Source organism: Doryrhamphus excisus, linkage group LG19 (genome assembly GCF_037039965.1).
Source record: "Doryrhamphus excisus strain RoL-2023G ecotype Guam linkage group LG19, RoL_Dexc_Guam_v1.1, whole genome shotgun sequence".
NCBI lineage: Eukaryota > Metazoa > Chordata > Actinopteri > Syngnathiformes > Syngnathidae > Doryrhamphus > Doryrhamphus excisus.
In genome coordinates, this window is record NC_136375.1 from 9,191,231 (window position 1) to 9,204,672 (window position 13,442).

Consider the following 13,442-nt stretch of genomic DNA (forward strand, 5'->3'; position numbering starts at 1 on the left):
TGGACTTTGGCCAACTATCCATCGGTCAAATGCAGATATGAGTTGTGAGTTTGATCATTGTGTTTTCCCTCAGCAAATAGTCAAATCTGTAAATCTAATTACTGTGGCCTTTCAGGGATAAAAAATGTGGTGTGAATCCTCAGTACTAGAACTAAAATTCCGACCATTCCAGGGTGTACCCCGGCTCTCGCCCAAAGACAGCTGGGATAGGCTCCAGCATACCCTCGTGAGAATAAGCAGGCATAGAAAATTGATGGATGGATGGGAGCTAGAATTCCACATTGACACGGTCAGCATGAGTCAAAAGTAAATAACAAACAATAGTTTGAATTTCACAGCTTCATTCTTTCAGTTTTGTGGTTGATTATGGCCTATTATTTGTCCAAAGTATGCACATTTAAGCAAATCTTACGTATTCTTGGCCTATTCTTTATTTCTGATATGCCTTATTTTCTGTAATTATGTCTACAATATTTGGGAATACAAGTGTTAAGGTGGCTGCACGGTGGACGAGTGGTTAGCGCACAGGCCACACAGCGAGGAGACAAGTTCAATTCCACCTTCAGCCATCTCTGTGTGGAGTTTGCATTTTTCTCTGGGTACTCCGATTTCCTCCCACATTCCAAAAACATGCTAGGTTAATTGGTGACTCCAAATTGTCCATAGGTATGAATGTGGAGGATAATAAGGATAATCAGTACAAAATGAATGAATGAATGATGTGTTAAGGTGACTATAGGGGTGTTATCGCATGTCTGGAGGGCTCTAATAATGTTTTCTATGTGCTAACTATGAAAATATTCTATTTATAGTAAGCGTGAGTGTTTGTTATGATATTAGCATATAACACACACAACACACACATGAATCACAGCAAATTGTGAGGCTTCTTGATCATTATTGATCCAAACAAAGGCTGATAGTAATGTCATGTGACCTATTGAACTACAGTAATATGTCCTGTTGTTGAAGTACTGGCATTCTGTGGCATTTTGTAGTTTTGTATTATTGGATGTAAGCGTATGCTTTCCTTTAGTCAACCAGTTGATTATTCACTCTACTGTATACTATAGATCATCAACAGGAGGATCACTGTCCTGATCCGGACCAAAACGTTTTTCTATATTGACAAAGAACCTGCAGAACCACCCGACTGCGAGACAGCTGCGCTAACCACATGTTCCACCGTGCTGCCCGAGTCGGAGCCCGGTTGCCGTCACCCACCCTTATGCAATAGAAGACTGTCTTCTTCTGTCTGATTAAGTTATCTTCAATGCTCCTGTACAAACAGGGTTAAGGGTGTCCAAAGTGCGGTTCGGGGGCCAGGTTTACCACTAGCAGCTTGGCCCTCTGAAATGAACTCATTCTTAAAACTCATTCTTTTTTACACTAGTGTGCTGTGTCACCTATAACACTACATTTCCTTGCTGGTTGACTCGTCCTATCCAACAAATGCAAATCAGAATATTCAGCATTATCACAGTGACCACCCCCACCCAGTGCTGACATCATGTCTTGATGGTTTGTGAAACAGTTTTTACCTTTGGCCTGCCACAAGGACTGCTCAGACTTTGGAACCAGGGCAACACATTTGCAAGTCCCGGTAATCGCGTCCAGGCAGACGACAGAACTATAAAAGCCTAAAAATCAAAGCAAGAGGATTAGTCTTCACTCAAGGAGGAGGACTCGTCTTACCTGAAGGCTTCCAGGTGCTAAACCCAACATGGGGGGTGCCAGGCTCTGCCTTTTGCTGCTCCTGGGCACATACACACTAGCTCGTAAGTACTGCTAATAACCATTTACAAAGTCACATATATTATTATAACATGTCTTACCTACTTAACTACAATCTATATGGAGTATGTGTAATGTGCATTTTTTGGCGATTCTTTCCAGAGCAAGATGTAGGAAACGTGGATGACCAATCTCCAACATGCTTTTGTAAGTTTCCCCCCTTTATTCTCAGTAAAAATAGTAACGACTGCAAGATATTTGAGACACTGATCCATACGCTCAGTTTTTCTAATCCATGCTGTTGTCACCGTTTATTGACAGTCAGTCAGGTATTGATAGAGGGAAATCGGTTTATTTGTGTTATTCATGTTTAGATCCTACGTTGCTGGGATTTGTGCAATAAATCGAAATATGTCCACAGTCTAGCACAGAGGTGTCCAAATTTTCAAAACTTCAAAATAGCAAGGGCCGCTGATATTTTTGTCAAGTATGTGTAGATATGCTATGTTGGTTATATGTAGTTCAAGAAAAAAACGGTATCTCAGCTTTGTCACATAGATGAATAAGCTTATTATTAGAATGAAAAATATTTAAACGTTCTTCTTAAATAATAAATAATAAATTTTCTTGTAATATCATGACATCGTCCCCATAATATTATAACTTGTTCCCAACCTATTTTTTCTTAATATTTGCTACCGTGCTACTGAAATGACGTTATTTTTCTTCATAATATTTTGAGTTTATTCTTGTAAAATTGCAAGTTTTTGTCTGAATATTCTTGTGAAATTTTTTCCACCCAAGTATTTCAACTACTACTCGTAATTATTATTAAAATTCTTATAATTCTGTTAATTTTCCATTTTCCATTACAACTTCATTTGTCATTTTGTTTCTAATAATATAATAACTTATATTATATTTGTTTATTTATATTTCTACTTCATGCTACTTAAAATGACGTTATTTTTTGTTATTAAGCTCTGATTAAATTACAATTATTTTTTTTTACTTGATTTGGGGGGGAAATTACTGATGATTTTTCAATTTTTTTCCAATTGTTTTCCTGTTCAGTTATTTTTTTTAGAATGTAAAAATGAATGGACTCCCCTGGGATTCTCAAACTGTATTACGCTGGGGGTATAAGTTGGTATAAATTGAAATACAATCACAATTCAAACATACTTTAAGATGTGCTAAAATTGTTAGTAGTGGTAGGAGTACCAACTGTGGTTCTTGCAAATCAGAATATTTGTCTAACCCATGTTTGAAACACATTTCAGTGGCCAAAAGGTATAAGAACTTCCGACGCTTTGTGTACGACTATGAGACCGAGACCTTCAACGGCGTTAGCGGCGCCACCAACAACAAGAGAGGCCCCAAAGTCTCCTGTAAAGTATGTCTCACGCCCGACCTGAACCACAATGGGTATACTTTCATAATGAGGGCTAAACATTGTTTCATCAACTGCACAGGTTGAACTTGAAGTGCCTCAGACCTGTAGCTTCATCCTGCGTGCCACAGAATGTTCCCTGAGCGAGATCTTTGCTGTGGACGAAGAGGGGAACGCGCTGTATCGCCCTGCTGCTGGAGCTCAGGCCTTCAAAACTGCAATGGCCAAGTACGAAGCCTTTGACTTTTAATGACGAAGCAAGCAATATCAGGTTGTAAGCAGACATCTGTCCATGTCAACAGGAACCCACTGAAGATCACCGTGGAGGGACAAACTGATGTGAAACTCTTCCCAGAGGAAGACGAGCCCATCAACATCTTGAACATCAAGAGGGGAATCGTCTCCTCCCTCCTGGTTCCCGCCATGGAAGAGGACAGAAACAACAAAATGGTGAGAGGACTAACTGTTCATGGTCTTTCTTTTTCTTGTGGTGAAGACTCATCCAAAGATAAACACGTTGCACAATGACCAGATAAAGTGGACCAGCTGACATGACAGTCAGTGCATGTTCCCACATCACCACCGCGGGGTCAAAGTCCTAGATAACTTTATCTCCGCGATAGCGTCACCAGCTCATGTAGTAGACTTTAATCAGCCGTATTGATTGAGGATCTGATTTGGGTTGAGAAAACATGTTTACCGCTGCAGCGCTGTCTGATGTGCTTTTTTTAAAATTCCAATCTATCTTCCAAAACATCGTACAGACTGATGAAATCATCTAGTTCATTGTATACTTAACTAGAGAATCCCTTAGTCCACACAATTGCACTAACTTGTTGCTGGTCAGACTTCAATCATTTGTGCCCCAAATGCCATTCATTCATTTTATTCATTCATTTTCTACTGCTTATCCTCACGAGGGTCGCAGAAGGTGCTGGAGCCTATCCCAGCTGTCTTCGGGCGAGAGGCGGGGTACACCCTGGACTGGTGGCCAGCCAATCACAGGGCACATATAGACAAACAACCATTCACACTCACATTCATACCTTTGGACAATTTGGAGTCAGCAATTAACCTAGCATGTTAGCCTGCGTGCTAACCACTTGACCGCCGTGCAGCCCCCAAATGCCATATACTAAACAATCCCTAATGACCATGATGCTGATTTATATTTTTCATACACTTTGAGGGCGCATTGATTAATAAAATAACCAATAAGTCATCAAATTTGTGAATAAAGTTTGGAATATTCAAATCCTAAACATTACATATTAACTGTATGTACTGTACTGATGATTGTGTCATTTTACAGTTTTGTACAGTCTAAGTCAGGGGTTCTGAAATGGTTTCTTTGTAAATCACTGCTCTTTATGGAATACAACATATTATTACAAAGAAAGAGAAATCACGCCATCTGGTGATGCCTTCCATTGTACTCAGTAACGACACTTAGTGTAACTGTTTTTCCAGGCCACGGTGTATGGCGTCTGCGCCACCGACTTCGCAGTCAACACCAGAGGAGACATCGCCACCGACGTCACTATCAGCAGGGATCTTTCCGAATGTGACGGCTTCAGCGCTCACAGACACACCACCAGTCCCTTGGCGATCTTCTCCGGCATGGTAAAATCCTCAATCACATAGGAAGCACATAAAAAAAACACTGAATTTAATGAATTGGTGAATTGATGATACTGTATAAACACGCAAAACCATGGGTGTCTCTCCACCTTCAGCACTACCCCTTGTCCAAAATGATCAGCAGCAAACAGACGTGCAACTACAAGTTTGACAACCAGAAGAAGCACATGACTAGTGGAAGTTGCACAGAGAAGCACATCTTCCTGCCATTCTCCCACAAGTAAGTGTTACAATATAATAATCCTAATCCTCTAATAATCCTAACCAAAAGATTTAAGAGTTTCTTATGGTGTATCATCTGTGTGTCCCGTTTAGGAATGAGTATGGAATTTCTACTCTGGTGAAGCAGACTGTGACTCTCAGGGAGACTGCCAAGATTAATGACAGAATCTTTGACCACAGTGAGTGTTTCTGCCTTTAGAACAAAGGGTGACCAAAGTGCGGCCCGGCGGCCATTTGTGGCTCACGGCTGTTTTATTCATTTTTGTCATTTGGCCTACAGCACGTTCTAAAAATCTAATTTAACATCAATTTTTTTTTTATTAGTAATTTTACAGAGAAGAAAGTTGGAATATAATGAAAAATAATTTAATAGTATTTTTCCAAAAATTATAAGGAAAATACAGTCGTTTTAGTAGCATAAAGTTTCAATATTACAGAAGGACTTAAAAAAAAGTTGTGATATTATGAAAAACAAACAAAACAAAAAATAAAGTTGTAATTTGTGGAAAATCTGGCTGTGAAAAAAATAATAAAGTCAAAATATTATGTGAATTACATACAGCAGCAGAATGGAAAAAACAGCTGTCATTTTACAAGAATAAAGTCGAACATTCATAAGAAGAAATACATACTCTAACAGGAAAAACATAATTTTACAAAGTTTAAATATTAAAGACAAAATGCGCTCCATCCATTCATTCTCTATAACGCTTATCCTCACTAGGGTCATGGGGGTATGCTGGAGCCTATCCCAGCTAACTTCGGTACACTATGGACTCGTCGGCAGCCAATTGCAGAAAAAAAAATGTTTTTTAAGTGTAATATTTCAGAAACAAACAAAATTAAAACTGCAAGCAGTGATGAGCGGGCTCGAGCACCCCGACGCGCTCGGGGGTACGCGCGGGTCGGGGGTACGCGCGGGTCGGGGTCGCGCGCGCGACCGGACGGGCGCGCGGACGCGCCATACGAAAAACCGCGGCGAGCGGATAAGCGGTAAGGGAGTCACGGCACTTGCAATTTTCCGCCAGGAGGGGGCGACAGCGGCGGCGAGGCGGGTGCGCGGTCACGTCCCGTCCGACACCGCGAACCGCCATAAAAAAATTCACGACGATCGGACCACGCGGTAGGTCCTTGCGGCGGATATACGTTTCCGCCTGTGGGTGGCGCTATAGAGTGGTTGGCCCACACGGTAACGGACCGGAGGGTACCCCGAACCAACAGAAAAAATTAGGGGCCGATCCGACCGTGCGTAAGGAAGTTACGGCAGATATACATTTCCACCAGTTGGTGGCGCTATAGCGTATGTACACACACAGTCATAGACCAGAGGGTACCCCAGACCACCAGAAAAAAATTGGGCCTGATCCGACCATGTGGAAGGAAGTTACGGCTATATACATTTCCACCAGTTGGTGGCGCTATACAGTCTATGTACACACACAGTCATAGACCAGAGGGTACCCCAAACCACCAGAAAAAATTTGGGCTTGATCCGACCATGTGGATGGAAGTTACGGCTATATACATTTCCACCAGTTGGTGGCGCTATACAGTGTATGTACACACACAGTCATAGACCAGAGGGTACCCCAGACCACCAGAAAAAATTTGGGCCTGATCCGACCATGTGGAAGGAAGTTACGGCTATATACATTTCCACCAGTTGGTGGCGCTATACAGTCTATGTACACACACAGTCATAGACCAGAGGGTACCCCAAACCACCAGAAAAAATTTGGGCTTGATCCGACCATGTGGAAGGAAGTTACGGCTATATACATTTCCACCAGTTGGTGGCGCTATAGAGTCTATGTACACACAGTATAACAGACCAGAGATTGACCCAACACACCAAAAAAAATTTCAAGACAATCTGACCATGAATCAGGAAGTTACGGCAGATATACATTTCCACCAGTTGGTGGCGCTGTGTTTTGAACATGGCTTCTGGAGCATTAGGTGCGTCCTGTCATGATAGACGTCTCCACCGAAAATCATAGTGATACGTGTAACGGGTGGCGAGGGATAATGAATTGAAACTTCTAGGTGGCGCTAGTGTGTCAATTTAGATTGGTGTCACATGGGAGCACCACCAGGGCGCTCAGGCCTGGATTAAGGCCTCACGTTTAAGATTTCAGCAGCCTGTGACCTTCTGCAGGCAAATGATGACCTTTTGATGGTCAATGGCGAAGGCTGACCATTTGCCGTGGCCACGCCCTCCACATGTGCTTTACACACATCATAGTCCATCAACTGACATCATCAGTCTGTCAGTCAAACTGTGTATTGACTTTGATGTACATTGCTTCAAGGCAAGGCCAGACACCAGGCAGGGCCAGATATGAAATGGTCAAAGTTTGGTGGCGTGCCACGCCCACATCCTATGGAGCGGCCCAAAATCCTTCGCAATTTAACGTGGGCCATCCGTCTAGTGTCCGTTGATGCAACAACGGACTCATTCGGTCAAACCCCCTAGGAGGAGTTCGTCAAGATACGACCCATACATCCGCCCCCAAATGGCCGCCGCCACCTAAAATGGCCGACTTCCTGTTGGTTTTAGAACATGGGTTATTGAGACTTTTTTGTGCGTCCTGTCACGAGTGATGTCTCCTCCGAAAATCATGCCGATACGTGCAACGGGAGGCGAGGGATAATTATTTTAAAACTTCTAGGTGGCGCTAGTGAGTCAATTTGGCTTGGTTTCATATGGGGGCCACACCAGGCCGCTCAGGCCTGGATTCTGACCCCCCCTATGAGCTTTCAAGCCCATGCGACCTTTTGCGGGCGAATGATGACCTTTTCTATGTAAATGGCGAGGCCTGAGCATTCGCCGCCAGGCCACGCCCACCACGTGTGCTTTTCCTGCATCATGGTCCATCAACAGGCTTCACCAGGCTGTCAGGCAGTGACCTTGTGACCCTGATGTTCATCTGATGAATCTCCTGGCAGAAAAGGCCTCATGTAGATGACACGCCTTTAGCCTGTCGCCAAAAGGTGGCGCTGCGACGAAATCAGGAAGTGACCTACGGGGACCTTCGGGGCGGGGCCATGATCACATGTACCAAGTATGATGAAGATCTGACCACGTGGAGCCAAGTTATTCACATCTACAGTTACGCTCAGCGTGCAAGGCCCGGACATATGAAAATGGGCAAAATTTGGGGGCGTGCCACGCCCACATCGTATGGAATATCCCAAAATCCTTCGCAATTTAACGTCGGCCATCCGTCTAGTGTCCGTTGATGCAACAACGGATTCATTTGGTCAAACCCCCTAGGAGGAGTTCGTCGAGATACGACCCCAACTTCTGGCACGAAAAAGGCCGCCGCCATCCAAAATGGCCGACTTCCTGTTCGTTTTCCAATATGGGTTCTTGAGACTTTTTGGTCCGTCCTGTCACGATAGACGTCTCCACCAAGTTTCGTGACGATAGGTGAAACTGGTGGCGGGGGCCAATTTTTTCAAAAATTAAAGGTGGCGCTAGAGAGTCAATTTTGGAACATTGTTTTCGGGACCCCCACCAGATCGAAATTTTCGCCAGACCTGACGCGCTTGCAAAATTTGGTGAGTTTTCGGGCATGTTAAGGCCCTCAAAATGTCCGTCCTTTCGTCAGAATAAAAAACGGAACGATTACAATAGGGCTTTCGCACTGGTCAGTGCTCGAGCCCTAATAAAGATACCATTTTTGGAATATTGGTGGTTATAATGTTCTCAAAATAAAGTCAAAATACTATGGGAATAAAATCATAACATCATAAGAAGAAAATATTCAAAGATTATTCAAGAAGAATTTGGGAAATTATTAAAAAGAAGCAAAAATAGGGGAATATGCTTTAGAATATGCTTCACTCTGCATAACTATGTTTCCATCCATTCATTGTTTTGTTGTTTGTTTGCTTTTTTTAATCAACAGATGAGGCCAACCTCCGCTTCCTGCCAATGGACCACATTGACAACAAGTCCCCTGTGCAATCTAAAGATGCCGCCATTGCCACAATGCAGCAGCTGAACACCCTGTCCCAGACCAGTCAGGGCGAGCAGCGCGCCTCCATCTTCCACAAACTGGTGTCTGAACTGCGTGGCCTGAAAGCTGATGTGTTGGGATCGGCCGTCCTTGAGATGATGGATATGTCCAACTCCCTGACCATGCAAGCTCTGGTCCAGTGCGGTACTCCGGAGTGCATCAGCGCCGTGCTGAAAGTACTCAGGACCGTCGACAAAACTGCTTTTGCAGTTGATGCCACTGTATACGCCCTGGCACTGCTGCCCAACCCCTCCCGCCTCATGGTCAATGACATGCTGGCCATGGCTCAGTACAAGCAGAGCAAGCCCATCATGTATGCTTTGAGTAATACAGCCAAGAAGTAAGTAAACAACTGTTTTCATGTTGTTGATTCTGTAGATGCCAGTGGTGGTTTCTTATATAGAATTTTGTCACTAGACTGTACCAGGCTGAGGGCAAAGTCACTCCGGAGATCACTGCTGTTTCTGAATTCCTGGCCTCCCTTCTGGGCCCAGACTGTGCTGGGGACAAAGACCTGACCTTCCTGACTTTGAGGGTTGGTACATTTAAACCTCACACATGCACAAAACTGTCATCTCTCGAGCAACCAGTACTCGGTCCAGTACTACCTTAAGAAAGTACATCTCCAGTAAGGTTCTATTCTTCTATTTATACCATTCTTTTCATGCACTTCCATTCAGGTTGTGGGTAACATGGGAGATGTCTTGGAAGATGCCAACCCCGCTATCAAGAACACGCTGTTGAAGTGCATGAGACAGCCAACAACCACCCTGTCTGTTCAGCTTGCAGCCATCCAGGCGTTCAGACGCATGTCTTTGACAGATGAGGTAACTAGCAGGAAAAAAATATTTCAATTCCACTGGGAATCATTTCATGGACGGCATTAACAAACTCTTCCGTCCAGGTTCGCGCTAACCTTCAGAGGGTCAGCCAGTATCCAAAGGGTGCTGTGCAGAAACGCCTTGCAGCCTACCTGATTCTGATGAGGAACCCCCAAAACAGTGACATTGAGATGGTGAAAAAGATCCTGAATCAGGAGCAGAACGTGCAAATTAAATCTTTTGTGACCTCCCACGTCTACAACATCATCTCCTCCACCGATTCTGACACCCAGAAGTAAGATTCCTTCCTGAAAATAACATGTACTGAATAATCAAACCAAATATAACCGCATTCTTTTTTGCTCCAGGCTTGCTAGGAAAATAATGGACGCCTTGCAGGACACTGACGTGGTCACTCACAATGACTACACAACAAAGTCTCGCAACTACAAGCTGGGCTTGGAGCATGAGGTCATGCAGGCTAACATTCAGGGCAACGTTATCTTTGACCCGAGCAACCAACTGCCCAGAGAAATCCTGCTGGAATCTACCTTGAAAGCCTTTGGCTACAATATGGATATGTGGGAGGTGTGTAGCACTGCAGGACATGATAAATAAATATAGAAATGTCCATAAGAAAAACTGACTAAATCCCGTTCATAGGTTGGCATCGAAGGGAAAGGCTTTGAGCCCACTATTGAGGCTTTGTTCGGAAAGAATGGCTTCTTCCCAGACACTCTGTCCAAGGCTCTGTATTGGGCGGAGGACAAGATGCCAATCAAGATAAAGGAAGTTCTGGAGAAGTGGGTTGTTCCATTGAAAACACAAGGACAGAAGGTACAATTGAGGTTCATTCATTCATTCATAATGTAGTTCCCATTTTGAGCTATGTCAGCATTAAAAGAAACCTTTTCCCCCAAGGTTCCTGAAGATCTTATGAGGGAAATTGTTCGCAATTTCAACAAGTTGATGAAAGATCTGCAGAATCAAGAAACCCCAGAAGCCATGGCCTACCTGAAGATCATGGGAGCGGAGCTGGGCTTCATCAGGGCCAGCGAACTGAGGTCTATTGCTGATAATGCAAAGATGTATGCAGACATTTTCCTCAAGGTCCTCCCTACCCAGGTACTATTTTTACTTCTGACCATTTCATGACCACGGAATGACAGCTTTTAAAGTCATTCTTTTTTTTCTTTTTTATTAGGTTGTGTCTAAACTGATGTCCGGCATGGACAATGAGATCTTTATCCATTACATGTTCATGGACAACAAGTTTGTCCTCCCAACGGCACCTGGCTTGCCTCTGACCTTCTCTCTGTCTGGCATTTTTGCTCCCGGAGCTAAGGGGGGCCTTAGCATTTCCCCAAACATGGTAACAAAATTTTGTTCAAATTTCGCAGCTTCACAGTTTTCAAACATATGTCATTAATAAATCACACTTTTTTGTGGTTGAATGTGGTCTATTATGAATGTAGCATTCTTCATTGGTCACTAGATGTCAGTAAGTGGTTGTTGAGACAAGCACCAGACTTCATCGTAGAAACAACAAACTTACAACAAACAGTTCGAATCTCTTGGATGTTCTCCCTGTGTGTTTTCTCCGAGTACTACAGTTTCCTCCCACATTCCAAAAACATGCTAGGTTAATTGGCGACTCCAAATTGTCCATAGGTATGAATGTGAGTGTGAATGGTTGTCTATATGTGCACTGTGATTGGCTGGCGACCAGTCCAGGGTGTACCCTGCCTCTCGCACAAAGACAGCTGGGGTAGACTCCCGCATACTCACTATACTAATTCATTCACATCATGTATTTCATTCACAGAATGAGCTGTTGTTCATGCCCTCTGTTGGACTGGAGTTTGTGACCCAGATGGGAGTCCATGTTCCCGAATTTGTTGACTCGGCTGTTGAAATGCACACCAGCTTGTACCACGAGAGCAGCCTCAATGCTAAGCTTACCATGGAACCCAACCAGGTCAAACTCTCCATCCCGGCCGCTACAGGGACGACAAAGCTCTTTAGAATCAGGTAACAACAAAAATAACACTGCATTGTGGCTGATTACAATTGTCATGCTGTAATCATAAAATGTAACTTACGTTTCTATTCTTTCTTTTTCATAGCAATACCATTCTGATCGTGGGCTCAGACATTACTGCCGAAATCCCACACAACATGGGTGACGTAAACTGTGACTCCATGCTCGGATTTAATTATTGCACTAAAAAACTTCAAGTTAACCTTCATAACAAAAAGAATGTGCCTTACTTCCCCCTGAACGGAGAGACAATGTAAGTGGAAAAATACAGTATACATGACATTTTACCAGTATTTAAACTGTAATGGGATTTTGTATTGTATTCAAATGTATATATGAAAAGCTAATCTTTGTACTGTTCACATCAGGTTTGCAATTGACATCAAGCCTGTCAAAGAGGTGTCAGCCTACACAGCCACCATTACATACAATCTCCTCAGTGAGGGTAATGATGGTCGCCAGAAGGTTGATTCCCTGAAGATGACTCTGAAAGCCGAAGGTAATAATCATTAGAAAAAGATCAATTTTGAGAGTTCAATCACCTGTGATATACCCCCATTGACTCCTCTAATCTCCCAACTCCGTAGGAACTAAACCTACTGAAGCTTGGGCCCTCATGAAATACAACAGGAACAGGAATGTCTTCACCGGCCAACTCCATATACCCGACATTGATGTGGAATCCGGAGTCAAGCTGGGCTTGACTGACAGCAGCAACAAAGGCAAAGCCATCATCCTTGAGCTCACCAATAAGAAAGTGCCTCAGCTCACTCTGACTGGTCGTGCCCAGTGAGTAACTCAAAGCACAAACTTAAACTCATATTTGGATTTTTTGATCAGGCAATAATTATACATTGTCTATTAATTTCAGGCTTCATGCTATGACTGACGGAATGCTGCAGGTTCAGCTGTTAGTCCCTTCTCTGAGGACAGATGCTACCATCTCTGCTACCATGAGCAAAGCTGAAGATGTCACCTTTGAGATCAAAAGTGATGTGAAGCTCCCAGAGACCTCATCCATTCAGTCTGTCACGTTCAAATACGGTACGTCTTTAAGTCACTATATTCACACTCTTTCAGCTCAGAGGCTAACCAGTATTTTGAATTCCAGGCGAGGACCAAGCTGAGGTTAAGCTGTTGTCAAACATGAATGCCGAGAGCAAAGCTCTCGTGCCTTACTCTGAAGCACTCAGGATCTGGGTCAGGCAGTTTGCTACGGATGCCATGGATCGTCAGGTTGTCAACACTGACATGAAACTGCGTCACATTGTCAACAAGGCCCTTGAGGTGAATTGACTTGGTTGGAAGACTGACTTAAATTGGGTTGATTCCTCCAGATTACTGCAGTGATGGCTGTTTTTTTTTATCATTAGGCCAGCAAGATTTGGATGAACAAGATCTCATCTGATGTCCCCTATGTGGAGACAATGACGAACAGCATCACAAAGCTGGAAATGCCCTCCATGCCCGAGAACCTGTTCATGAACATGTAAGAGACACCTTATAGTTATAGTTGTGACAGTTTTATCTCTGCATTTTTGGTGAGTTCTCATTTTATATTGTCA

The 13,442-nt window shown here is 43.5% G+C and overlaps 1 protein-coding gene across 1 annotated transcript in view; it reads left to right on the forward strand.

The window, feature by feature from the left end:
• Positions 1 to 1,548: 1,548 nt before the first annotated feature.
• LOC131106797 (apolipoprotein B-100-like) overlaps positions 1,549 to 13,442 on the forward strand; it is a 37,358-nt gene continuing 25,464 nt past the window's right edge. The window contains 23 exon segments of the mRNA XM_078799253.1: positions 1,549 to 1,778; positions 1,897 to 1,941; positions 3,018 to 3,130; positions 3,210 to 3,355; positions 3,430 to 3,577; positions 4,598 to 4,750; positions 4,864 to 4,988; positions 5,084 to 5,169; positions 8,905 to 9,355; positions 9,433 to 9,550; positions 9,696 to 9,842; positions 9,920 to 10,131; positions 10,205 to 10,424; positions 10,500 to 10,673; positions 10,758 to 10,961; positions 11,041 to 11,208; positions 11,662 to 11,867; positions 11,963 to 12,130; positions 12,246 to 12,376; positions 12,465 to 12,666; positions 12,749 to 12,921; positions 12,989 to 13,164; positions 13,251 to 13,366. Of these exon segments, the coding sequence (XP_078655379.1) occupies positions 1,724 to 1,778; positions 1,897 to 1,941; positions 3,018 to 3,130; positions 3,210 to 3,355; positions 3,430 to 3,577; positions 4,598 to 4,750; positions 4,864 to 4,988; positions 5,084 to 5,169; positions 8,905 to 9,355; positions 9,433 to 9,550; positions 9,696 to 9,842; positions 9,920 to 10,131; positions 10,205 to 10,424; positions 10,500 to 10,673; positions 10,758 to 10,961; positions 11,041 to 11,208; positions 11,662 to 11,867; positions 11,963 to 12,130; positions 12,246 to 12,376; positions 12,465 to 12,666; positions 12,749 to 12,921; positions 12,989 to 13,164; positions 13,251 to 13,366 (3,737 nt within the window). The 5' untranslated portion in view covers positions 1,549 to 1,723.